We start from the raw sequence: 27,677 nt of genomic DNA, 5'->3' as shown, positions 1-27,677 counted from the left end.
TGCTAATCAACTGCCGCCACAGGCGAGAGCCGGAGAGAGCGCGTGTGCAGCCTGGCCAGATACTGCTGTCAAAGTTCTCCGACTAGAGGCTCAGAGCGCACAATCACCTAAAGTGGAGCTCCCACAGGGTCATCACTCAAAGAAGAACTCAAGGTTGTACACTTAAGTACCTAAAAGGACACTTCACCGAGGTAGTTCAGGAGATTAAGAACTGAAATGGCCTTCTAAATAAGCTAGTAGGCTCAACTGGGGGAGTTAAAGTGCAAACACTCTGCTACTCAGTTGGAGAACAACAACAGGAACAATAAGACCAAAAAACACCAAGTGGTTGGTTACCAGTCCTTTTTAATATCCCACCTCTTAACATCAGGTGTTGTATTGCAGCAAAAATACAGGAGATGCCACAACTACCACTTTTTAAACGATACATGAGAGGTGCATTGCCGCCGACTCATCAGCACATGACCAATGTGGAGTATGTTAGCGACCATCTCTACAGCGGATGCTGTCATATTATGGTGAGCGGAATGGGAATGAGCTGCTCTCTGTCAGAGACTCCATCACCACTCAGCATGATGAGAGACAGTGTGGCAGCTCAATGCCAGGCAATCTCTTGTAGAAATTCAACCATTTCAGATGTGGAGCGGTGAGATGTGTGTGAAATGATCACACCTGGTGACTCAGGAACAGCCCTCTGTATTGCTGCGGTGCAGTTGAGGATGCTGCACACCTACCAAAGGCTGCTCATCTTGTGCTGGTCTATCCCTGATGCTACTGAATGGCTAAAATGTGTGTGATGTCTACTTAAACTCTTTGATATTTTTGACTCATACATCTGTTTCTCTCCCTACTTTATATTTTGAATCTTTTCCCATTTTTATTAAGCTACTGGTACTTGTGCATTTGCTAATAACAGTGGAAATTAGTAAAAACACAACAGAAAATCCCAAACCTGTCAATACACTGAATGGTGTATGGAGAGTTACGATAACACCAAGACCAAGGATATGAATTTTGAGCCACCTTCCTATGCAATAAAAATTTGGTAGAGGGTCTTAACTCTTTATTTTCATTGTTGCAGAGACCACAACTATCAAAACATGGATGCAAAGAAAAGGGGAAGGATGGCCTTGAGGTGAAAGAACTAGACTGGGATTCAGGAGATCTGGTTTCATGTCTCAGTTCTGCTACTGACTTTTTAATGTGATCTTGGGCAAGTCATAGTGTCTCTGGGCCTTGACGCCACAGAATAATATTTTCCCTTTTTTTGTCTTGCCAATTTAAATAAACTCTTTCAAGCAGGAACTCTCTCATTATATATCTGTATAAAGCCTAGCACAATGAAGGCCTAACTTTGGATGTTGTCTCTATCTACTACTGGAATACAAACAAACAATCTAGTCAATCCTCTACTGTGCACTGCAGGAAGCCAGTATAAATGGTTAAACAAATAATTGGTTTTGAAACCTAAACCTTTTATACAGGTCAGTGCATGGAACATTAAATGCTATTTAACAATCTTACCTTGCAATAGCCCTGATGAAGTCTAGAGAGACTGTACATTTGTACTTTGGTCCATCAAGCTTGTCATCATGGCCAACCAAGGTCAAAAGCTGGAGTGTCACAAGAGAGGTGATCTAGAAACAAGAGACATCACTGAAACATTACTCACTTTTGCAAACAGGAATAACAATGACCAAATTTTCATTTGTCACCAACATAACTTTTGCAAGGCCACCAAATGTCCCATATTTCATAAGGAAGTTCTACATTTGGCTATACTGTCCCACTGTTCTGAGACCAGCTGATCCAGAAGGGTGTAAATTCACATGACCAGTTCTGCAGCAGGAGCAGCCTTATGCATAGGTTGAAACCTAGGGCACTTCATAACAGAAGTTACCCTGAAATTCTTCTTAAATACCTCTACAGTTCCGTTATCTCCCTGCATTGGCACTTTCTAAGTCTTGACAGCCACCTGAGACATACATCAAGTTCACGTCCCTCACATGTGGAGACCACCTTTTCGAATCGTCATACTCAGAGTTTTATACCCCAGAGCCCATTGTGCCAGATTAGACCACATTTCAAAAACTCATTGAATCACCCTACCCTGCCATGAGAAAGAAGCCCCAAGGTTGGAAGGCAGGATGAAGGGTCCTGAAGATCATGTGCTAAGCCAAAAACCCATCCCTTGGGGAGTGGGCCAGGAAGGAAAGAGAGAGGTATGTATGTGTGTGTGCACATATGTATAGACACTCGCACACACACACTATTTTGAGAGATCGACCAATGTGTACAGATAGACATTTCTCTCTCTTTTCCTTCTTCCAAAAGATGATCTCTTAGCAGCGTTAGATATGTATGTATCAATACATACATATATATACACACACATGCACACTCAATGCCATTAAAGTCTTGATAGTTTCCACACTGGAGTATTGAGGGTTTATGCCATATTAAACACAGGGAATACACTTTGCTACTTACTTTAAATGGTGCCCAAGCACACACTAAAAATAAAAGAAAGGAATGAGTATGGAGACCCTAGAAAAAGTGTGAATGGTGAGAAACAAATGAGAGAGAGAGAGAGAGAAAATGACAGAAAGGCGGAAGTACAAATGTAGAGATATAGGAAAAGAGTGAAGCTGGGAGATACAGAAATAGAAGGGAAAAAGACACAAGAAATACAATATGAAAATACATTTAGTTTAATAGAACTCCTGAAGGCTAATCTGTGTTAAGTGTGTCCCTCAAGGGTGATTTTTATTATTATTATTATCATCATCAGCTGTAGTAATAAATATTTATACTGTATTATACCAGCACCCAAAGACTGCAGTCAGGATTTAGGTCCAGTTGTGCTGGGCACTGTACAAATACAGAAAAGAGATAATCCATACCATAAAGGGTTTATAGGCTAAAGCCAAACTGTTATTTACAGGGTTTATTTTTAAATTGTCCACATTGGTGGCTATTTTCTCCTTCTGACTCCAAGATTGAGGGTGGGATGCCAAAAAGTTCTTTGCCAAAGGCCTCTCTGAACTTGGTGTGGTGTGCATGTGAGTTCACTGATCAGTGTCCCACTAGCTCTGCTTGCCACTGCAGAGCAAGCTGGGTACTTGTCATAAGAGGAAAGCTTTTTGCTCAGAGCACAATGGACTTTGTAGCAACTAGCCATCAGGACTCTGCTGGGGGAAAAGGAAGAAATGAAGGCCCCATTATCTCCAACTCCATCATCTGGAATGACAAGAGGATGACAAAGACAAAACTATGCCACCATCTTTAGCCCGCACACCATTACTGGCTGCTCAAGCTTTGTCTTTGTCTGGCTCCTTACTGTCACAGTTAGTCCTGGGGGAATTCTGTGCCAAAATATTAAAAATTCTGCATATTTTGTCAAAATAACACAACATAATCACTCCAGTTTCATTATGTTGGTAATTTATTTCAAAACAGCTGTCAACAAGTGTGTCAACAATACAGACAACAGCAAAAAAGATTCCCCCAGGAGTAGAGAGTTAAAAAAATCCCTAACAAACCAGTTCCAGTTGGGGAGTGCTGGAGTGGGCTGTCTGGGGCCCCCAGAGCCCAGACACCCGCACTTCCACCCCCCCCCCATCCCAGCTGCAGGGCACCCTCTGGCCCAGACACCCACACCCCTTTTCCCCCAGAGCCAAGCCATGGGGCACCCCCTGACCCAAACATCAGTCTCCCCCTCCCATACACCAGCCCTCCTCCCCAGAGCCCAGCCGTGAGGCAGCCACCAGCCCTCCTCTCCCCACAGAGCCCAGCCGTGGGGCAGACAAAGGTTGAAGGGAAAGGAGGACATTGGTGAAGATACATACATTAAGAGTATAGCAGTAGGAATATATTACTGACCACCTGACCAGGATGGTGATGATGACTGAAATGCTTCAGGGAGATTAGAGAGGCTACAAAAACAGAAAACCCAATAATAATGGGGGATTTCAGCTATCCCCATATGTCACCTCAGGAAGATGTCAAGCTGTCTGGAGGGGCTCAAGAGCATGAGTACCAACTTCAAGGCAGACCATTAAGAAACAGGGCACAAACCCCTTACTGATTGTGAGTTCTATACTTAAATTTCACCAACCAAATAACAAGTGTAAACTCCTCAGGCACTATAACAGCCTGACGACGGAGTCACAGACAGTCCCCTGGGTAATCCAGTCTATCTTGCCACCTACACATGCTTGCCTCTGTAACAGATGGTCCCTTACACCAGATACTCTCAACAATGTTTAGGTTACTTCCAATCCCAAAGGACCTGTCACTTACCACAGGTCAATTGCACTTTAGATTTTACACCGAAGACAATGCTTGTAGCCAATCCTATAATATACTAACTAAAGATTTATTTACCAAGGAAAAGGTTATTTACAAGGTTAAAGCAGGTAAACATACATACATAAATGAGTTACACTCTTAGGTTCCAAAAGGAGATAGAAACTTCTGTAATATGCAAGCTCTATATGTCCTTTAGAGCTAACCTAGGCTAAGCAGCTGGGGATCCCATCCTTATGCTTAGAAAACTTGCCCTTCCAAAAGTCCAAGCAAAACAGAGATACAGTTTCTTCTCGTCAGGATTTTTATCTCCCTCCAGGGTTTAAGCGATGGGATGAGTTCACCCGCATATCTCCTCTTCTTGGAGGGGAGTGCAGTGGAAGACAATTAATAAAAGTCTTTGTTCTTTGATGTTTCACAATGTCTCATTTCGTTTCAATGGGCCTTCTTGGTGGGCAGGACTTAACACCCTCTGTAGGAAGCCAGCATTTTACAATAATTAATGCTCCTTTCCTGCTTGATGACTTACACAATCACAGAGCATTACAATGCAAACACTTAATATCACTTTATAATATGAGGTGCAGATGTTATAAGTGAGATTAATATATGCAGTAGGGCTGTGAAACGATTACAAAAATTAATCATGATTAATTGAAGTTTTAATCAAATCATTAAATAATAGGTACTATTTATTTAAATATTTGTGGATGTTTTCTACATTTTCAAATATATTGATTTCAATTACAACACAGAGTAAAAAGTGTACAGTGCTCACTTTATATTATTATGGATTACAAATACATGCACTGTAAAAAAAACAAAATAAGTATTTTTCAAGTCACCTCATAAGTACTGTAGTGCAATCTCTTTATCATGAAAGTGCAACTTACAAATCTAGAATTTTTTTTATATATAAGTGCACTCAAAAATAAACCAATGTAAAACTTGAGAGCCTACAAGTCCACCCAGTCCTAACTTCTTGTTCAGCCAATCATTAAGACAAACAAGTTTGTTTACATTTATGGGAGATAATGCTGCCTGCTTATTATTTACAATGTCACCTGAAAGTGAGAACAGGCATTCCCATGGCACTGTTGTAGCTGGCGTTGCAAGGTATTTACATGCCAGATATGCTAAACATTTGAATGCCCCTTCATGCTTCAACCACAATTTCAAAGAATATGCTTCCATGCTGATGATGGGTTCTGCTCGATAACGATCCAAAGCAGTGTGGACTGACGCACATTCATTTTCATCATGTAAGTCAGATGCCACCAACAGAAGATTGATTTTCTTTTTTGGTGGTGCGTTTTGTAGTTTCTGCACCAGAGTGATGCTCTTTTAAGACTTCTGTCTGCATGTTCAACACCTCAACCCTCTCAGATTTTGGAAGGCACTTCAGATTTTAAACCTTGGGTCGAGTGCTGTAGCTATCTTTGGAAATCTCACATTGGTATCTTCTCTGTGTTTTGTCAAATCTGCAGGGAAAGTGTTCTTAAATCAAACAACATGTGCTGGGTCGTCATCCGAGACTGCCATAACATGAAATATATGGCAGGATCAGAGTAAAACCACAGAGAAGGAGACATACAATTCTCTCCAAAGAAGTTCAGTCACAAATTTAAGTAATGCATTAATTTTTTAACAAGCGTCAGCAACGTGGAAGCATGTCCTCTGGAATGGTGGCCTAAGCATGAAGGGGCATACGAATGTTTAGCACATCTGGCATGTAAATACCTTGCAACACTGTCTACAAAAGTGCCATGCCAATGCTGTTCTCACTTTCAGGTGACACTGTAAATAAGAAGCGGGCAGCATTAACTCCCATAAATGTAAACAAACTTGTTTGTCTTAGTGATTGGCTGAACAAGAAGTTAGACTGAATGGACTTTTAGGCTCCAAAGTTTTACATTGTTTTGTTTTTGAGTGCAGTTATGTAATAAAAAAAAATCTACATTTGTAAGTTGAACTCTCACAATAAAGAGATTTCACTACAGTACTTGTATGAGGTGAACTGAAAAATACTTATTTTGTTTTATTTTACAGTGCAAATATTTGTAATATAAAAACAGAGTGAGCACTGTACACTTTATATTCTGTGTAGTAACTGAAATCAATATATTTGAAAATGTAGAAAAACATCCAAAATATTCATAATACATTTCAATTAGTATTCTCTTATTGTTTAATAGCAATTTTTTTTAATCTAGTTAATTTGTTTTGAGTTAATCACTTGAGTTAACTACGATTGACAGCCCTAATATGCAGCATCCTACAAGCATTTCATAAAGTATAAACACATTCTTATAAACTTAGCATCTATTTTAACAATACTAACACACCGGTGAGCCAGACTGGTTTCCAGCTATGTATTGGGTAGTGTTCTGTTGAGACCTAGGGGCCTTGGCATGAGGTGGCACCTGGTCTGCCAGGCGTCACAGAAGGGATGAAGAGAGAAAATTTCTGGACACCATTAATGACTGCTCCTTGGAGCACTAGTCCTGGAACCTAGAAGGGGAGAGGCAATTCTTTATTTAGTCCTAAGTGCAGCACAGGATCTGGTCCAAGAGGTGAATATAACTGAACTGCTCAGCAATAGTGACCATAGTGTAATTAAATTGAATAGCTTTGTAGGGAGAAACGTACCAAAGAGACCCACCACAGCAACATTTAACTTCAAAAACGAGAATTTTTTTTAAACACAGAAGCTAGTTAAATGGATATTAAAAGGAACTGTCGCAAAAGTGAAATGCCTGCAAGTTGCATGGGAAACTATTAAAAAAATATAACAGAGGCTGAAACTAAATGTATACCCCAAATAAAAACGAACAGTAAAAGGCCCCAAAAATGCCACATCAGCAAAACAGCAGAGTAAAAGAAGCAGATAGCAACATAAAGGCATCCTTTAAAAACTGGAAGTCAAACTGTAGTGAGGAAAATAGAAGGGAGTGCTAACCCTGGAAAGTCAAGTATAAAAGTATAATTAGGCAGGCTAAAAAAGAATTTAAAGAACAACTAGCAAAAATTAACAGCAAAAGTGTTTAAGTACATCAGAAGCAGGAAGCCTGCCAAACAATCAGTGGGGTCACTGGACGATCAAGGTGCTAAAGGAGCACTCAAGGAACATAAAGCCATTGCAGAGAAGGTAAATGAATTCCTTGCATTAGTCTTCACTGCAGAGGATGTGAGGAAGATTTCCACACCTGAGCCATTCTTTTTAGGTGACAAATCTGAGGAATTGCCCCAGATGGAGGAGTTGAGGAAGTTTTGGAACATACCAAAAAGTTAAACAGTAATAAGTTACTAGAACCAAATGGTATTCACTCAAGAGTTCTGAAGGAACCCATATATGAAACTGCAGAACTACTAACTGTGCTATGTAATCTATTGTTGAAATCAGCCCCTGTAACTGGTGACTGGAGGATAGATAATGTCATGCCGATTTTTAAAAAAGTTTCCAGAGGCAATCCTGGCAATTACGGGCCAGAAAGCCAAACTTCAGTACCAAGAAAATTAGTTGAAACTATAGTAAAGAACAAAATTATCACAGACAGATGAACACAATATGTTGGGGAAGAGTCAACAGGTCTTTTGTAAAGGGCCCTCACTAATTTATTAGAATTCTTTGAGGAATCAACAAGCATGTGGCGATCTAGTTGAAATCGTGTACTTGGACTTTCAGAAAGCCTTTGACAAGGTTCCTCACAAAAAGGCTCTTAAGCAAAGTAAACAGTCATGAGATAAGGGGGAAGGTCCTCTCATGGATCAGTAACTAGTTAAAAGATAGGAAGAAACAGTCAGCTTTCACAGGGGAGAGAGATAAATAGCAGGGTCCCCCAAGGATTTATGCTGGGACCTGTGCTGTTCAACTTGTTCAAAAATATTCTGGAAAAGAGGATAAACAGTGAGGTGGCAAAGTTTGCAGACAGTACAAAATTCCTCAAGATAGTTAAGTCTGAAGCTGACGGCAAAGAGTTATAAAAAAACCCACAAAACTGGGTGAATGGGCAACAAAATGGCAGGGGAAATTCAATGTTGATAAATGCAAAGTAATGCATTTACTGTAATGTTCTGTGATTCAGTCCATTAAATGGATAAGAACAGATACTACACTTGATAGTTGCCCTGTTCTGTTCATTCCCTGTGAAGCATCTGCAACTGAACATTGTTGGAAGACAGGATACTGGGCTAGATGGACCACTGGTCTGACCCAGAATGGCCTTTTTTATTCATGGGTGGTGTGGAAAATGAAAAAGAGGATAACAAAATAAGCGAGGAGTTACACACCAGGAAGAGGTGGGAGGAAGAAAGGAGAAAGTGTTTCAGATGAGCCACACACAGAAAATGCTGCCTCCAAAAAGCCACTTCTGGAAGAAGTGTCAGGATTGGCGAACCATTTGACTGGGGCAGGAATGAAAAAAAACAAACAACAACGAAACAAGTGCAGAAAGGAGAAATGTATTGGTGCAATGCTGCCACAGCTCTAAAGAAGCAGGTGGGAGCTTCAGCCTGGGAGACTATTTCTGCAAATGCACAGGGATGTTCTGAAAAATTCATCCTGAAGTGCAATATACCAAAATGCAAATATTGAACTGTAGGACACAGATTTAAGATAGTCTTTTATACTTGTGAATATATTCCATTAGAATGCAGCCTCATTTGTCCTGCTTAGTTGACGTACATCACAGCAGAGTGAGAACATCAGAATATACTGATGTAACTACTTTGGCCTTATTTAAATAAAAAAAATTCTGATTGCTCTGTTGCCCCCTCTTTCTGTGATGCTGTGTGTTGGGGAGAAGGAAAGAAGATGCTCCTAGTTACTTCCCCTCAGCTGGTGACAATGCACCATGACACAGTGACATTGTGTCGTTCAGGATCTGACCAGGCAGAAAAGATATAATGGAAATGGTCCTACATTTCAAAAGCAAAATGTTAACAAGTCTGTATGTGATTAATTATAATGTACTAAAGAGTTTCTTAAGTAAGAGTAAATGCCTGCATTAGGCAACTGCATGCAAATTCAAACTATCAAGAAAGCAAGTACTTAACCACAGTAAATGTATGTGTAAATAAGCAAAGGAACGCTAAAGGAATATGGAACTTTCAAACCTTCCTTACTGGTTAAAGGTATACCCCAAAATTGATTACTTTAAAATATTATTCTAATCTCCTTAGTATTTTTCTATTTAAATTTTGGTTTATAACATATGACAATACAAGTCTGAAAACTATGATATGATTACTGCTTCATTTGTTCCCACAAACCTGAATATTCCATAAATTACCTTAGATCTATAAATTATGTTAAAGGCAGCTGATTCACAATTCCTTTTGTTAGTGTCTATAGCACTCTGGAAAAGTGAGAATATAGAAAATTACTCAAATTCTAATTTGCAAATCTCTCTGGTTTCAATTTAATGGCATTCCCCTTACCCCTAACGTTGTGATTTTATCAAATCCTTTAAGTTTAAGTCAGAATAGTACATTTTTCTACATTCCTCACTCAATCAGGTCTTTATTCAGTCAATGAAGAAGCATAATGGAGTAATCCGTTATTACAACTGCTATTTTACACCCCAGTGCACCATTATTGGCTAATCATTTTTGCAGGATATGCTTGCAGCTGGCCTCCTACATTCAGAGACTACCAATGAAAGCAGGTCATATCCCACAGAAGGAATGGCATGAGGCTCATAAAAGCTTCCAATGAACACACCATAAGCCTTGATAGCTTGGAGCTGGACCCATCTAAATATTATGTAGGCTGCAGAAATCGAAAGTGACCTTGCTGTTGCATTACAAATGTTCCAGTGCTGCACTAATAACAAATTTTGACCAACTTCCCCTACTGTCATCAAATACTGTATATGGAACAGAAGGTCAGTACCGTATTGTAAAATTGCTTACTAAATCCTCTGCCTATAAATCAGAAATACTGTCAGGCTGGATATCAAGTTTCTGATTAATGTTTTAAGCTTAACGTGCTACAAGATACGAAAGTTTTGATAATTTTTTAGAGTAAAACAAGGTTATTTACCTTGTCAACTGCAGCCCTCCAACTATGCTTCTTCCATAAATTCTCAATCTTGTAAGTTTAATGCAACGCACATGGGTCAAAAATCACTTTGTAGTGAATGTTTAAACAGAGTTATAAGCCTACAGGTTCAGATACTGAGACTATGCTTAAAAAGCAAAGGTAGATAAGCCTGCTATTTCCAATTCATGCAGAGCAGCAAACATACATTCCAAACTCTAAAGACATTGGAGAGAGAAAGAGTGTAGATCTGAGGGAGAAACAAGGTATGAGAACTACAAATTACAGTTAAGCAATTTCCTTTTTTCCTTTCCCAAATTGCTTCCACAGTTCTCAACCCCCGAAGACTAGCAAGCAGCAACCATTAAGAAATTAAGAGTTGCAATAATTAAACACTGCCCTACTAAACTGGGCATCTGACTGCCCTCCAACTCTAAACAATAAAGCTTCTAGAAAGTGTGCTTTGAGTTCCAAGTGGCAGTTTGGCCAATATCTGCACCAGCAGACAGACGAGCCACTTTTATTACAGATGACTGAATTCTAATGCTCACTCAGTGTGGGTCATATTCTAAACACTCAGCAATGCATGTGAGAGACGGTTTGGATAAATACTCCCTAAAGATTATTTGGGTATAAAAAGCTGAGACTATTGAGGTAGTTGCTAGGTAGGAAAACACAGGAGGGAATAAAAGGATACTGATGGCCTGGTGTACCGTCATTGTGATTAATGTATAAACAGGTCTTTTATATCTATAGATATACTGTATATATAAACCCACTTAGAAAGATGTGTACAGATGTAATTTCCCCTATAGTGATCCCCAAAAGACAATGTGTAAGTGATGTCCTAAAATGTTTTAATCCTAAAAAAATAAAACCCTAAAGATGTTTTGACATCTAAAAAGGTATGGAGTCTAAATTTCCCTGGATCACAATGAAGTGTGGTAAAAAATATTTGGAGGATGATGGTCTGAACCAAGTGGAACTCGGAAAACAATTTAATTATAAATTTGGAAAGAGAACAAAGGACAACTTAGAGTGAATGGTGGATCAGTCATTAAAGACTGCATTTCACTCACTCTTCTCAAAGATCTGATTGGAATTAAAAATCAAAATACTAAAAATAAATAATACTTAGCTCTTATCCAGTGCTTTTTATCCATATATTTTACAATTTCCTTAGTAGCAGGCAAAATAAAAAGCACTCCGCTAAAGGCTCAGAAGGTGACTCCATTAGCACTGTGTTGTGATCCAGCAGAAATACATTCACCAGTTCTTAAAGGAATCTTGTAAGATGGCAGGACTGAACATAGTGGAGCTATCTGCTGCATGATGACATGGTCATGGGGCTAAAAGATGTGTGTTGTGGCTAGTCCAAGATAAATTATGTGGAAGCAGCCAGGCCTTGCATAACTTTTCTGTAAGATTTGGGGAAAGTCATGAGCAGCAACAGTGTTTTGTCACCTACGGCCATCACTTTCTCACTTTGTCTGCTGGCAGAAAATATTTTGTTGGGTTTTCTAGCAGCATGAGTTCCTTTCATTCATCATTATCCTCATCCCCCTCACCTTCCTCAGCCAAGCTCCATCTACCAGTCCCCTCACTGATTTAGTTGGGGATTGGTCCTGCTTTGAGCAGGGGGTTGGACTAGATGACCTCCTGAGGTCCCTTCCAACCCTGATAGTCTATGATGATTCTATGACACAATCTAATTCACATTACTGCTGGACTGCAAAATATCAAATCTATTATGAGTGTTTTTCCCAAATGAAGAAAGGTTTAACACCTCTGCTAGCTGGTAAAGCATTCCCTGAAATGCCTGGCGGTCACTAGGAGACACGTGCTTCGCTGGATACAAGCCCTACCTCCAGGAGCATATATGGAGAAATCTACACTAAGCCTGAGTTTGCTATGGATTCAAATAGACGCAGGGGGCTCAGGAGAAGGAGACTGATGTACACCAAGCACAGAAGCCTCAAATGACAGAGATTAAAGAGGAACATAAACAAAGGTTGAAAATAGGGCAAACTAGTCAGGACCAAGCTGGCTGCTTTTTTGTGGGGGGATAATGCCAAAAAGATATGAAAGACTGAGTCTAATTCCATAAATGTCTACAAAGTGAAGTCTAAGTACTATATGCACCAACAGGTGGAGCATACCCTTCCCAAGTAGACCTTCTGCTACATAGGAGAAATAGGTGGAAGATGGTCATGAAGCATCAAAACAGTATAACTACCACACTGGAATACCTAAGCATCAGAAATTGTATTGTAATGGGAAGCCAGATGTGTGACCGTAAACTGATGCAACAATATTTTGTTCCTGACACAGTCTTCTCTTGTAGTTTTCTTGTGATTAAGCTATGAAAATAGAAAAAAAGACTTTTCAAAATATCTGAAAAAAACTTGAGAGTAAAGAACAAGTTAAGGAAAGATGCCTAATAGACAGAAAGTAGGGAAACAAACCCTTGTCACTCCACAGCCCTTATAAAAGGGCTAACCAGTAAAAGGTTTGACATAGTCTCTACTGTGTTAGTGCCAAAGCAAGCAAGTCTAGCCACTAAAACTGTGACTCTCAAATAGTGTGTGGCTATGTAAGTTAAGTAGGGGCTCAAGAAAAGTCCTTTGTACAGGGACCTAAATACATTTTCCAAAATCTTAGCACACTGCTTACATTAGCTGATTCTTATGCCCTCAATTCAGAAGCACTACTTTAGACTAATCTGATACAGAGAATGTACAGGTTCTACACTTGATGCACCAGGTACACAGAAAAAAAAGAACAGGGTGGCGAACCTTTAAGTGCTAGTAGCAACTGAAAGAGAACTGACATCAGTTTGTACATTTAGGGGTTCTGAAATCCATGAAGCAGTGGCAGAATGTACCGTATGCTGGGAGGGGGAAGAGATGTATGCAACCCTTAAAACACTTTGGAAGTTCTGTCTGAGTCTTGTCCCCAAAGTTAAGACAAAAGAATGGGAATCCACTGCAACTTGTGTTTTCGAAAGAAACAATTTCAAATTACTGACATCCTTAAATATATTACTGCCCACACAATACAGAGCTATACTAGTTTAGTACTTTGTGAAAACGTAACAGGGCAGCAGGACTCTTCTGGTAATTCGTCCTGTCAGCAAGTTTTAGAACCCTGCATAAAAGGCACTGACATTCTGCTTTAATCACAGGGGTAAATCTGGCTCATGAACTTAAACTCTAGACATAGGGGAGGTGGCAGTGACTTTCTAGACAGAGGAAAATGGAGAGTTAGGAAGAGGTATTCCTGTGACAGCTAATCACACAGGAAGCAGAGACTATGTTTTCTGTTGTATTATTGGTTTTGGGTTACTAATAAAGCCAAGCCCCAGGAAGGGAATGCGTTTGGATGTTAACTTGGGGTCTGTGCACTCCTCGGAGGATGGGGGACTTGCAGTCTGATAAATAATAAAAAGATTCCCATTAAAATTTCCATATTCTACTAAATCTTAATAAGGTGATAATGCTGTTTATAACTGTAGATTTGAAAAAAATATCACTATTTCTAAAGTTCAGGCAGCGTAAACCCTGGCAAGTAATGTGTTTTCAAACAAAAATATAGAAAAATTTATTCCATGTTTGGAAATATATAAATGAAAGTAATCGTGCCTCTTAGCAAAAAAATTCAGTTCTCAAAGCTTTTTCTTCATGGAATGTATCACAGTGGCTGTATTTCATTGTCACAAAAGCTTGGAAAAAACATCTGGTGAGAACAGACTTGAAAGTAGCCAGAAAAACTGTGTGGGTGATTTTAAAAAAGGACATTTATCAAGAATATTTTGAACGAAAGAAATTAGAAGTAATATTCTAAGACTGTTCAGAAAAGTAAAATTGGATGTAGTTATAATTTAGTCTTAGTAGAAAAGACCACAGTAACAGTAAAATGTTACATACCAGTGACTGAAATTTTCTGAAAGGGTAGTCAGGAAGTCTGGAGAAGAATTCTTGACCTTCAAGGCATGACAGAACAGGTGTCAAGGCTATGCTGAGATCCAACAATGACTACATTTCCCCTGAAATGTAGTTGTGTGAGAATGATCCTTGAAAAGTGTGTGTTTGGGTAGGTGGATTATCAAGGGTTAGGGGTGACGAACAGCAAGTGGCTGAGGGTGGTACCCTGAAGAGAACACACCTTCTGAAATACTTCTGAGCTCCACTGGTCAAACTTAGAGGCCTAACTCCCAGGTATAAAAGAGAAGCCACACTTAAAGGCAATATCTTTTTCACCAACCAGCTATAGTTAAGAGATGGAATTTGCATAATTCCTTAAAGGGTAACAAAGACCAGCTTTGTCAGGTCATTAGGGCTGTGTGGAGGAGAAAAGAGCATTCACTGAGAATACCCTGCCTCTTACCAGGAAGATAATGACAAACCGGAGAATATTCACAGAAAAGCAATAATTGATTAGGGGCTGGATAGACCGATTTACAAGGAAATATATATAAATATATAGCCTGGCTAAGTGAAGACTGACTAATGGTAGGAAAAGTCCACCAATATAGATAACAACTGTATGAGATAGAAGGGAGGGGAATTATTCAGCATAGTTTAAAAGGGGGAGGAGGGATATAAATAGAATCAATGCCATGAATGTAAAGGGGACAATTAGGCTGAGTATTAGGAAAACCTTACTTACATAAGAGCTATTAGCCTATGAAACAATTTCCCAGAGGGGTGATGGAAGCCCTACTGAGTGGTACTTGCAAAACTGGGCTAGATAAACCACCAGTAAAACAACAGAGAACAATTCTGCATTGGCAAAAAGATGTGCCACAAACAGAGGCAGATAAAAGGAGAGTTTTGGAGGGGTTGCTGCAGACTCAGTGCTTGAAAATAGTGGGATTTGGTAAGTGGTGCATGTAGTCTGCCTAGTTTGTTTGGTCAACTGTTTGTTCATTCTCTGTGTACAGGCTGCACAGCTGGGCTGTGGGCCCAGAGGCTCTACTCTTAGACCTTGATCAGAGCCTTGCCAAAGGCCCTGAGGCTCTAATCCTTGGAGCGCCCAGCTGTTTGAAGACAGAAGTAAATTGCTCTCAGGTGGTGAGGGGGTTGAGCTGAGCTGCTTGAAGCAGGGAAGAACTTGTTATAAAAAATCACTGGCAAGGAGATCTCATGAGCCAAGAACAGAAGCAGCTAACAGGAGAGTTTTGGAGGAAGTTGAGAAGGCGTTTTAGAGACTTTCACTCTAGAGTAAGCCATGTTGTGATATCAAGATGGCCAACGATAGAGACCTGAAATGGTTGTACCATGTTCTCTTTCCTGCCTACAGCCAGAAGGGATGTCCTGCTCACAAAGTGTAAGTTGGTGACTGTCCTGGAGGAAATGATTCTTGGACTGCAGGGGCACCTTGAGAAGCTATTGAGAATCACGGTAGCTGAGGAGTTCCTTGGCAGCCAGGTTTGGAAAACAGCAGTACCCCAGGTTCAAGGAAGAATGGAGGTGGCCACCAAGGAATCGGGGAGAAAGAGGAAATCAGAAAGCAGGCCAGGAGGTTTGTAAGCATCAGAGGCAAGAATTCAAGGCGACATTCTACACAGCAGGAGACAGATGGGGATGGGCAGGCTGTGGCCACCAGAGAGAGTTCTACACAGCTGTAAATGTAAATAGATACCAAGTCCTCAATGTGGAAATATTGAAGATACCTCTCAAGATCAGGCAAAGAGAGAGCTGTACAGGACACATGTGGATGGCAACTTGGCCCAACCTGTAAGAAAATTAAGCTTGCCCACAAAGAGTTCTCCAACCATCCAAAGACGACATACGATAGTTGTTGGAGATTCAATTCTCTGAAGAACTGAAGGAACATTCTGCAAGGGACAAGTGGACAACAGGACAGCGTGCTGCTTTGCTGAGCCAAGACATGAGACATCACTCTAAGACTGGATAGGCTTCTAATGTCGACAGGCAAGATTCCATTGGTGATGGCTCATATCGGCATTAATGACATGGTCTTGCGGGATAGTAGTAGTCCATTGCTAATGATAATGACAATATTGTCGCAATTCTCATCTATGGCTATGCATATGACTCTGAAGTCCAAACCCTCATGCCCAGAGTCAGCTGAACTGAGACCATGGAAAGTCTGTATCCATGATGTTTGATGCTGCTTGAACTTGTTGCATATCAGTCCTGTTCTGAGCCATTTGCTCAAGTTCTTCGAGATTTATGCCAGACCACTAGAGACTGCTCTTCAAGCTGTCTTTGAAGCACTTATATGGACAACCCTTTCTTTTTGCCCTACCTCAGCCCCCCATACAGGATCTGTTTTGGGAGGTGGTGGTCTTCCATTCTGATGACATGTTCAGTCCACCTACATTGTCCTCTCAGTAGCATTTCCTCAATGCTGGTTGTGTTTGCTCTCTCAAGGACCTTAATATTGGTCACTCTGTCCTGCTGGCAAATCTCATTATTGAGCAGAAGGCGTACATGGGAAATTGCTCAAGCTGTTTAATGTGCTGTCTATAAAGAGTCCATGTCTCAGAACCATACAGGAGAGATGTTAGGACCACTGCACTATAGATCTTCAGTGTGGTGGAGAGATGAATGTTGTGTTGCTCAAGGACTTTTGTTCGAAGTCAGCAAAAGGCCAGGCTGACTTTACTGATTCTGGAGACTATTCCCTTACCAAGGGAACTGTCACTAGAGATGGTTATGCCTAAACATTTTAACTGATCCACATTTTTCAGCTATTTGCCTGGGATGGAGATGGCTGGTGCCAGAGCACTGGAACGAGGTGGTGGTTGGAACAAGACCTCCGTCTTACCGAGACTGATGGTAAGGCCAAAGAGTTGAGATGCTCTTGACTTGTGGGATATCTCACAGATAACAGAGGACTTCATGGAACTCGGAAGCATGCTGAAGAATATCCAAGTCTTCCTCTTTGAGATCATTCCTAACTCATGAACAAAAGAAGACAGAAGATTTTGGAGTGAACCGTTGACAGCTAAGAGGTATAGGGTTTTGATTTTGTGGAACATCCTTCTATGGTGAGATGGCTGTATAGTTTGGGTGGCCTTCACCTCAGTAGAAGGGGAACCAATCTTCTCGTGGGCAAAATGGCTAGAGTAGTCAGGACAGAATTAAACTAATAGCAAAAGGGGAGGGTAAAAAGATGGAAGATAAGAACTCAGACCAAAACTGAAATTGCCTACACACTAATGCCAGGAGCCTGAGTAACAAACAAAAGGACTGGAATTGCTCATTTATGAGCATAAGTTCGATCTAGTTGATATTAGTGAAACCCAGTGGGATGATTTGCACTATTGGATTATTAAAATCAATGGTTATAACCAATTTAAGAAGGACTGTATGGGCAAAATGGGAGGGAGAATAGCACTCTATCAGGGGTGGGCAAACTTTTTGGCCTGAAGGCCACATCCAGGTTGCGAAACTTAATGGAGGGCAGGGTAGGGAAGGCTGTGCCCCCCCGAACAGCCTGGCCCCTGCCTCCTATCTACCTCCACCCACTTCCCACCCCCTGACTGCCCCCCTCAAAACTCCCGACCCATCCAACCCCCCCGTTCCTTGTGCCCTGAATGCCCCCTCCCGGGACCCCTGCCCCTAACTGCCCCTTCCCCCCATTCAATCCCCCTGCTCACTGTCGCGACTGCCCCGACTCCTATCCACACTCCCACCCCCATCCAACCCCCCCCTGCTCCCTGCCCCTGACTGCTCCAACCCCTATCCACACCCCACCCCCTATCCAACCCCCACTGCTCCCCAGCCCCTAACCGCCCCCCACCAGAACGTCCACCCCATCCAACTGCCTCCTGTTCCCTGTCCCCTGACTGCCCGCCGGGACCCCCTCCCCTTACCACGCTGCTCAGAGCGGCATGAGCGCACAGCCACGCTGCTGCCCTGCCCGGCAGGAGCAGCGGGCCAGAGCGCTGACGGCACAGCATGCTGAGGCTGTGGGGAAGGGGGAACAGCGGGGGAGGGGCTGGGGGCTAGCCTCCCTGGCCGGGAGCTCAGAGACCGGGCAGGACAGACCCGCAGGCCAGATGTGGCCCACGGGTGGTAGTTTGCCCATCTCTGCACTGTGTCAAAAATGGCATTACCTGTTTCTAAGTTACTGATAACTCCAAGAAAATGATCTTGGAAAAAAAGCTGCATGATCATTGTGAATTTCAATTTGAGTGACATACGCTGGACATCTGATGCTGCCAGCACTAAATCATCCTTGGAATTTCTAAATATTATATATGAATTTCCTAACGCAAGAACTGTTGCAGCTACATGGGAAAATTTGTTATTAGACCTTGTATTAACAGATGAAGAGGAACTGATTGCTTAGGTACAAGTGATCCTGACCTGATCACATTTATAATGTGCAAGCAGAATAAAGTCAGATCAGTATACACTTGGTGCTTTAATAGAGCCAATTTTAAAACCTGAAAACCATTAAACCAAATCAGCTGGGACGAAGAATTTAATCAGAAAAATGTAAATGATAATTGGGAAACACTGAAGAGCACCTTAAAAGATGCCCCAAAAGCCACAATCCCATAAAAAGCTGACCTTGTTTAGAGAAGTGAAGGCAACAATAAAAACTTTTTTAAAAAATGATAGATAACAAATGGACAAAAGGGAAAGTTGATGGTAATTAATATAAATCAGAAGTTAGGAACTGCAGAAATTGATAAGGGAAGCAAAGGGACACAAGAGGAACTCTAGGGCCAGCAGTGTTAGGGTCAATAAAAAGGAGTTTTTTAACTACATTAGGAACATAAAGAATCCTGACCATAATATTGGACCATTACCAGATGGAAGTGATAGAACAGTTAATAATAATGCAGAAAATGCAGAAGTTAAATATTTCTGTTCTGTATTTGGGGGAAAAACAGTTGATATAGTCTCATCATATGGTGATAACACTGTTTCCATTCCACTAAAAGAAAAGGAGTACTTGTGGCACCTTAGAGACTAACCAATTTATTTGAACATAAGCTTTCGTGAGCTACAGCTCACTTCATCGGATGCATACTGTGGAAAATACAGAAGATGTTTTTATACACACAGACCATGAAAAAATGGGTGTTTATCACTACAAAAGGTTTTCTCTCTCCCCACCCCACTCTCCTACTGGTAATAGCTTATCCAAAGTGATCACTCTCCTTACAATGTGTATGATAATCAAGGTGGGCTATTTCCAGCACAAATCCAGGTTTTCTCCCCACCCCACCCCCAGTATGCCAACATTTTTATGGCTGACTTAGAACAACGCTTCCTCAGCTCTCGTCCCCTCACGCCCCTACACTACTTGCGCTATATTGATGACATCTTAATCATCTGGACCCATGAAAAAGAAGCCCTTGAGGAATCCCACCATCAACCTCAGCCTGGTCCAGTCCACACAAGAGATCCACTTCCTGGACACTACAGAGCTAATAAACGATGGTCACATAAACACCACCCTATACCGGAAACCTACTGACTGCTATTCCTACCTACATGCCTCCAGCTTTCACCCTGACCACACCACACGATCCATTGTCTACACCAAGCTCTGCGATACAACTGCATTTGCTCCAACCCCTCAGACAGAGACAAACACCTACAAGATCTCTATCAAGCATTCTTACAACTACAATAGCCACCTGCGGAAGTGAAGAAACAGATTGATAGAGCCAGAAGAGTTCCCAGAAGTCACCTACTACAGGACAGGCCTAACGAAGAAAATAACAGAATGCCACTAGCCGTCACCTTCAGCCCCCAACTAAAACCCCTCCAATGCATTATTAAGGATCAACAACCTATCCTGAAGGACGACCCAACGCTCTCACAAATCTTGGGAGACAGGCCAGTCCTTGCCTACAGACAGCCCCCTAACCTGAAGCGAATACTCACCAGCAACCACATACCACACAACAGAACCACTAACCCAGGAACCTATCCTTGCAACAAAGCCCGTTGCCAACTGTGCCCACATATCTATTCAGGGGACACCATCACAGGGCCTAATCACATCAGCCACACTATCAGAGGCTCGTTCACCTGCACATCTACCAATGTGATATATGCCATCATGTGCCAGCAATGCCCCTCTGCCATGTACACTGGTCAAACTGGACAGTCTCTACGTAAAAGAATAAATGGACACAAATCAGATGTCAAGAATTATAACATTCATAAACCAGTCGGAGAACACTTCAATCTCTCTGGTCACGCGATTTCTGATCTCAAAGTGACTATCCTTCAACAAAAAAACTTCGAAAACAGACTCCAAAGAGACTGCTGAATTGGAATTAATTTGCAAATTGGATACAATTAACTTAGGCTTGAATAGACACTGGGAATGGTTGATTCATTATAAAAAGTAACCTATTTCCCCTTGTTTATTCCTTCCCCCCCTGCACTGTTCTTCAGACGTTCTTGTTAAACCCTGGATTTGTGCTGGAAATGGCCCACCTTGATTATCATACACATTGTAAGGAGAGTGATCACTTTAGATAAGCTATTACCAACAGGAGAGTGGGGTGGGGGGAGAGAAAACCTTTTGTACTGATAAACACCCATTTTTTCATGATCTGTGTGTATAAAAACATCTTCTGTATTTTCCACAGTATGCATCTGATGAAGTGAGCTGTAGCTCACGAAAGCTTATGCTCAAATAAATTGGTTAGTCTCTAAGGTGCCACAAGTACTCCTTTTCTTTTTGCGAATACAGACTAACACGGCTGTTACTCTGAATCCATTCCACTAGTATCTCTGGAGGATGTTACAGAGAAGTTACTAATGTTAGACATTTTTAAATCAGCAGGTCTGGATAATATTGTGCCAATTTTTAAAAAGGGTAAATAAGATGACCTAGGTAATTATAGGCCTGTCAGCCAGACATCTATCCTGGACAAGATAACAGAGATGCTGATATGGGACTCTATTAATACAGAATTGGAGGGTAATATAATTAATGCCAATCAATATGGGTTTATGGAAAATAGATCTTGTCAAAGTAACCTGATACTATTATCAGTCAAACTTGTAATCTCTTCAAATAACGTAACGAGTTGATGTAATATACTTAAAACTTCTGAAAATTGTACCACACATTTTGATTAAAAAACTATATAAAACAATATAAAATTAGCATGGCACACATTAATGGATTAAAAACTGGCTAGCAAATAGGTCTCAAAATGTAACTGTCAACAAGGAATTGTCATTGAATGCATGTGCTTCCATTAGGGTCCCACAGAAACTGGTTCTTGGTCCTATGCTAGTTAACATTTTTATCAATGACCAGGATGAAATCAAAATCATCAATGATGAAGTTTACATATGATACAAAAATTTGGAGAGGAGAGGTAACTGATTCAGAGCGATCTGGATCGCTTGGTAAGCTGGGCTCAAGCAAACAATATTTGTTTTAATACAGCTAAATGTCAATGTACACATCTAGGAACAAAGAATATAGGCCACACTTACAGGATGATAGACTATCCTGGGAAGCAGTGACTTTGAAAAAAATGTGGGTGTCATGGTAAGTAACCAACTGAACACGAGCTCCCTGTGACACGCTGTGGCCAAAAGAGCTAATGCAATCCTGGGACGCATAAACAGGGGAATCTCAAGTAGAGATGTTATTCGACTTCTATATTTGGCACTGGGGCAACTGCCACTGGAACACTGTGTCCAGTTCTGGTGCTCACAATTCAAGAAAGATGTTGATAAATTGGAGAGGGTTCACAGAAGAGTCATGAGAATGATTAAAGAAGTAGAAAACATGCCTTATAGTGATAGATTCAAGGAGCTCAATTTAGCTTATTTAGCTTACCAGAGAGAAGGTTAAGGGGGACTTGATTACAGCCTATGGGTATCTACATGAAGAACAAATATTTATTTATGTGTTCTTCAATGTAGCAGAGAAAGATATTACATGTTCCAATGGCTGGAAGCTGAAGTTAAACAAATTCAGACAGGAAATGAGGGTAATTGTCTATTGTGAGAGTAATTAATTATTGGAACAATTTACTAGCAATCATGGTGGATTCTCCATCATGGACAAATTTTAAACCCAGATTGGATGTTTTTCTAAAATAAACGATCTAGAAATTATTTTGACCAAGATATATGGCCTGTGTTATACAGGAGATTAGACTAGATCAGGGGTCGGCAACCTTTCAGAAGTGGTGTGCCGAGTCTTCATTTATTCACTTTAATTTAAGGTTTTGCATGCCAATAATACATTTTAACGTTTTTTAGAAGGTCTCTCTCTATAGGTCTATATATTATATAACTAAACTACTGTCGTATGTAAAGTAAACAAGGTTTTCAAAATGTTTAAGAAGCTTCATTTAAAATTAAATTAAAATGCTGATCTTACGCCGCTGGCCCGCTCAGCCCACTGCCAGCCTGGGGTTCCGTTCACCTAGCCTGGTAGCAGGCTGAGCGGGACCTGCGGCTGGGACCCCGGCTGGCAAGGGGCCGGCAGCCAGAACCCCAGACTGGCAGGGTGGGGGTGGGAATGTGGGGGGTGCAGGAGACAGCAGAGGGCTGGGGGTGTGGGCTGGGGGTGTGGGCTAGGGTCATGGGGGTGCTCCCAGCCCCCTGCCCAGAGCGGCTCACAGCAGGGGGCTGGAGGGGATATGCCCTGATTTCACCCCACTTCCCCACCTCTTCTCCGTCTCCTCCCCGGAGCAGCGAGCGTGCACCAGCTCCGCATCTCACCCTCCCATGCAAGGGCCAAAAGCTGATCGGCGACAGGGAGGGAGGGCAGGCGGACGAAGAGCGGGCCGGGGTGGGCAGGATTTTTAATGGCACGCTGCTGCCTGCTGGGGTCCCAGCCACCGGCCCCGCTCAGCCCGCTGCCGGCCTGGGTTCGACAGCGGGCTGAGCGGGGCCGGCGGCTGGGACCCGGCAGGCAGCAGCGTGCCATTAAAAATCGGCACGCATGCCATAGGTTGCCGACCCCTGGCCTAGATGATCACAATGGTCCCTTCTGGTCTTGGAATCTATGCATCTAGATGATCTAATAGATATTTTCCATCTCTGGAGTCTACAATTCTCAATTACCCTGCCCAAAAAGGGAGTACTAATAATAACTCTTTAGTTTGGCTTACTTTCAACCACAACTTTCATCTGTTTTATGGTTTTGAAACCAAAACCTATTGAAAAATTAAGGACGGTCATTCTCCAATTAGGGTATGACATACTTGGGTAAGTGCCTTCTTACTGCTCTCTTTCTGAATCATAAATCCTAACGTTTTGCAGCCTAATGAAAATACATAGCTTTTTTTAGAGCAAAAAATATAACACTGTTGGCTGCACTTGCTCAAAACCCACTGCTTCTGGTAGTTACATTCATATAGATGTTAAAGCCACTACTGTATAACGAAAGGCAGTTTGAAAACCAGATGTCATTTAGAAAACACATTTCCAGCAAAATGACTGTGCAGAATTAGTCTCATGGAGTTAAATTCAATGACCCCAGTACAAATTATGCTAGCATAAAAAGCTGTTCAAAATGATTCAGTCAGAAGCAGTCCCAGAGTATGTAAAGTATGTCAGCCTTTGTAAAACCAGAAGAAGCACTTCCTTCTAAAAATTATTTGAACAATGAGTAAGGTTAAGATTTTGTCATGGTTATTTTTAGTAAAAGTCACGGACAGGTCGCAGGCAATAAACAAATATTCATGGAAGCCTGTGACCTGTCTGTGACTTCTACTAAAAATAATGGGGAGGGGGCTGACAGGGAATGACTGAACTCCAGGGCGGGGTGGGGCTGAGAACCCTAGCCCTGCTGCAGGGAGGGGGTGGGGCAGCACCTGCTGCCTGTGAGGCCTGAGAGTTCTGGGGTCTCCCCACAGCCTGCAGTGGTTTCGAACTCCGGGGCTGGTGGCTGAGAGCTGTGTGGGACCTCCATGGCACTGAGAGCTGCCCCCGCCACCTGATAGTTCTGGCCCTGCCACCCCAGGGCGGAGGTGGAAAATGTCACCGAGATCTCTGGGAGTCACGGAATCCGTGATCTCCGTGACATAATCTTATCTTAATAATGAGTAACAATCCTATAATACAATTTTTTTTAAACTAGGATAATCTTTTAGAAAGTTAGTATTGTAATTATAACAGATGAAAATTCAGTTTTCATAAGTTCTTTTAAAAAGGAAAGGCTATTGTTCTGAATGAAGGCAAGTCAGAATATTACAGTATAATACCAAAAAATGGCATTTACTTTTCAACTTCAATGTCAGATGTCTGTTCTTCTATGTTGCTTTGCCCCAGGTTCTTAACATTTACCCTGGAAGACACTAAGTTGGGTAATATGAAGATCACCTAACAACACGGTCACATCTTAACTGACTCTACCACTTAACCTGGGAGATCATTTCCTAGTTTAACAAAATGTGGAATTCTTTTCTAGTATTTGGCCTACAACTCTCTGGTTAATTGCATCCCATTATTTTTTATTATACCTTCTTCTGTGCCCTATTCTCTCTTTCCAAATTGTTTATATCCTTCAAATACGTATATGCAGTCATATCCTCATAGTTAAAGCACTGCATGACCAAGCTATATGTATTTTCTTTTATTCTTTCCTCCACCTAAATTACTCCATCCACCTCCTTTTGTTGCTCTCCTCTAAATTCCCTCCTCTTTGTTGATGTCTTTCTAATGTTAAGAAGTCCAAAACTGAAAGCAGCATTCTAAGAGCAGTGTCACTAGTCCCACACACAGAAACACTACTCCCATCATGGCTCGTGACAAAGGGTATGTCTACTCTACAATGTAAGCCCAAGGTTAGTGGGATTCAAGTCAGCGGACTCCAGGTTAGAGAACCCAGGGCATGAGTGTCTACACTGATTGTCAACTTTAGGTTAAAAATGTTCTAAGCCAGGCTTGAATCTGGGGGCTCTGGCATCCATACTGCAGTACACAGACCTGAGTCCAACTAACCATGTCCCAGACTACCTAGTGCCCTCCTGAAATGTATCCATTCTAGGCCCTTCAGCACAGTGCAGCACGGGACTGCATGACAGTGCAGCACAGTCTCCACCCTGCTCGTTACAGGAAGTTTGAACAGTCTGCCTACACCTTCTTCTGGGCTGTCATTTTGGTCTGTGCACTCCCAGCAACCTGAGCCAGCAGCATGGAGAAGGCATCATTTGAAGAACTTATCTTGCTTCTGCTTTTGCCGTTTCAGAAAACGAGCTGAGCTTCTGTGAGACAATGGAGCACATTGTGGCAGTATTTTTTTAACCCACCAAAGGCACCTGACAGAGTTAATGGAGCAGGAGAAGGAGATAGACATATCAGACTCAAACTGGCTGATACTGCTCACAACTGTCAGTATAGCTGCAGCTAGCAGTTCTGGAGCACAGCCACAAGCCTAGACTGGTGGGGCATCATCTTGCAAACCTGGGATGACCAGCAGGGAGTGCAGAACTTTTGCATGAAGAAAGCTACATTTCTGGAGCTTTGTGAGCAGCTTGCACTGACTCTCCAGCATAAAAACACACACAAGGCCAACCTTGCTGGTCCAGAAGTGGGTTGCTACACTCTTTTGGAAGCTGGCTACCCCATAATGCTACAGGTTTGTTGCCAAGCAGTTTGGTGCTGGAAATTCAACTGTAGGTAAAGTGGTGGTGGAGGTTTCTGGATCGATCAGGCATGTGGTTTACCCCAAGATGGCAGGCATAAAAGTTATTCCTGAAGTAATTACTGGATTTGAGATAACAGGGTTTACAAACTACACTGGGGCTGCTTATGAACTCATATCCATACTTTGCCCTCCTCAAAGAGCACATGAGAATATAAGCCACAAAGAGTAATACTCCATTGTTATACAGGCCTTTGTGGACTAGAGGCCAATTTATGAATGTCAAAGTGGGCTGCATTGGAAAAGTTCATGATGCTGATCAGGAGTCTATATTCATGGACAGGCTAGGACACTATTCCACCAAATGACATTGTCATAAAGGGAGTTACTGTCTCCCATGGTTATTCTGGGGGGACCCTGTGTACCCTCCTTTGCCTTGGCCTATGAAACTGCACTGATATCAGAGACCTGGAAAAAGAAGGTTTAATTATACTCAGCAGGTTGTTGAAAGTGCGTTTGGCATATTTAAATCCGGTTGGAGATATCTACAGACATTTAGATTCCAGTGTCATCCATGTGGTGCACATTATTGTGGCTTGCTGTGCTCTTCACTGTCTTTGTGAAGCCAAAGGTGAGCTATTACCCTTTGACGGGAACTATGACAGTGATGGACTGCTAAATCGGTACTCAGCCAGAAAGTGCACCTACCACAGCTGGAGCTCGAGGCACCCAGGCAACAGAAGTAAGGTGTGCTCTCACATTATGAACTTGCAAGGGCCAATGGAAAACAGTACCTTTATGAATGTGCTGAAAGTGTGTGTGTGGGGAAGGAGGGGGGATTGACTGCCATGCAACATACTTATGAATAACCTGACCACTTACCATGTGCCATTATCATACCAAAACACCAGTAACGAGAAAACCTTTACAAAAACTGCACAATGAAACCAAGTATAAGACAGAAGCCCCCTATTGTTGCTTGTTCTCTGCTCCCCCCCTTCTCCTTTCCTCCCTTCTATATTTGCTGTGCATTTGGTACCAGGGGAGAGGGGTGGAGGCATTCATGGGGGAGGGAATAAATATGGAGGACTGCATGGGGTACAATTGCCCTGCCCACTCAGTCACATGGCCCGACTGCACGGGCCATCCAGTCATGGAGTTGTCCAAGCTGTTCCTGGACTTCAACGCAGATTACCACCGAGGGGAATCAAGCTGTGGTGTGGGTGGAGCAGGAGCCAGTACTTTTGCAGCCACTAGCGATAGGAGCCACTCAAACAGTTCTTTCTGCTGAGCTCTGTCATCCTACCCTAGCTAACATGCCTATTCCAGGAACTGCAAAGTAAATACCTGCTCCCATGCTGCAGCCCTGTCCTCAAGGTGCACAGCCAGCCTGAGCCTTCCTGCTGGCCTCTTGCTATGCCTTTCCTCTAGCTATAAGTCCCTCTGTCTTTGGTACTAGGCCTGCTGGTTGGCCCTGTCCAGAACTTCAACCAGCAGTTCATCACAGACACAATTCCTCTTGGAACGGTCTGCAAAGATGTGGTAACCTAGGCTTCTGCTGCACCGTGAGCGAGCCATGAAAGTATTGCAGCCAACAGAACTTGAGGGGCCTGGAACAAGACAAGACACAGAGCATGACAGGTTGGACCCCCCAAGTCCAGGATGCCACCTGATGTGCTTGGGTTTCACTGAACCCACCTGCTCCTCTAGCCTGGGCTCCCTCTCCCTGTTTTGCTGAATCAGGCTCTCCGGCCTCTGGCAG

At 42.1% G+C, this 27,677-nt stretch overlaps 1 protein-coding gene across 2 annotated transcripts in view; it reads right to left on the bottom strand.

Annotated features, from left to right (window-relative positions):
- Positions 1-27,677, bottom strand: part of ORC5 (origin recognition complex subunit 5) — a 120,570-nt gene that overhangs the window by 15,723 nt on the left and 77,170 nt on the right. Inside the window, exon 14 of one of the 2 annotated variants that reach the window (XM_077835770.1) lies at positions 1,525-1,637. In XM_077835770.1, coding sequence (XP_077691896.1) covers positions 1,525-1,637 — 113 coding nt within the window. Of the gene's footprint in view, positions 1-1,524; positions 1,638-4,425; positions 4,781-27,677 lie in introns of those variants that run through there. The other variant, XM_077835788.1, reaches the window with a different exon arrangement.

Source organism: Eretmochelys imbricata, chromosome 1 (genome assembly GCF_965152235.1).
Source record: "Eretmochelys imbricata isolate rEreImb1 chromosome 1, rEreImb1.hap1, whole genome shotgun sequence".
NCBI lineage: Eukaryota > Metazoa > Chordata > Testudines > Cheloniidae > Eretmochelys > Eretmochelys imbricata.
Note: the sequence above shows the minus strand (reverse complement) of the source record. Positions and strands in the feature narration are given on the sequence as shown.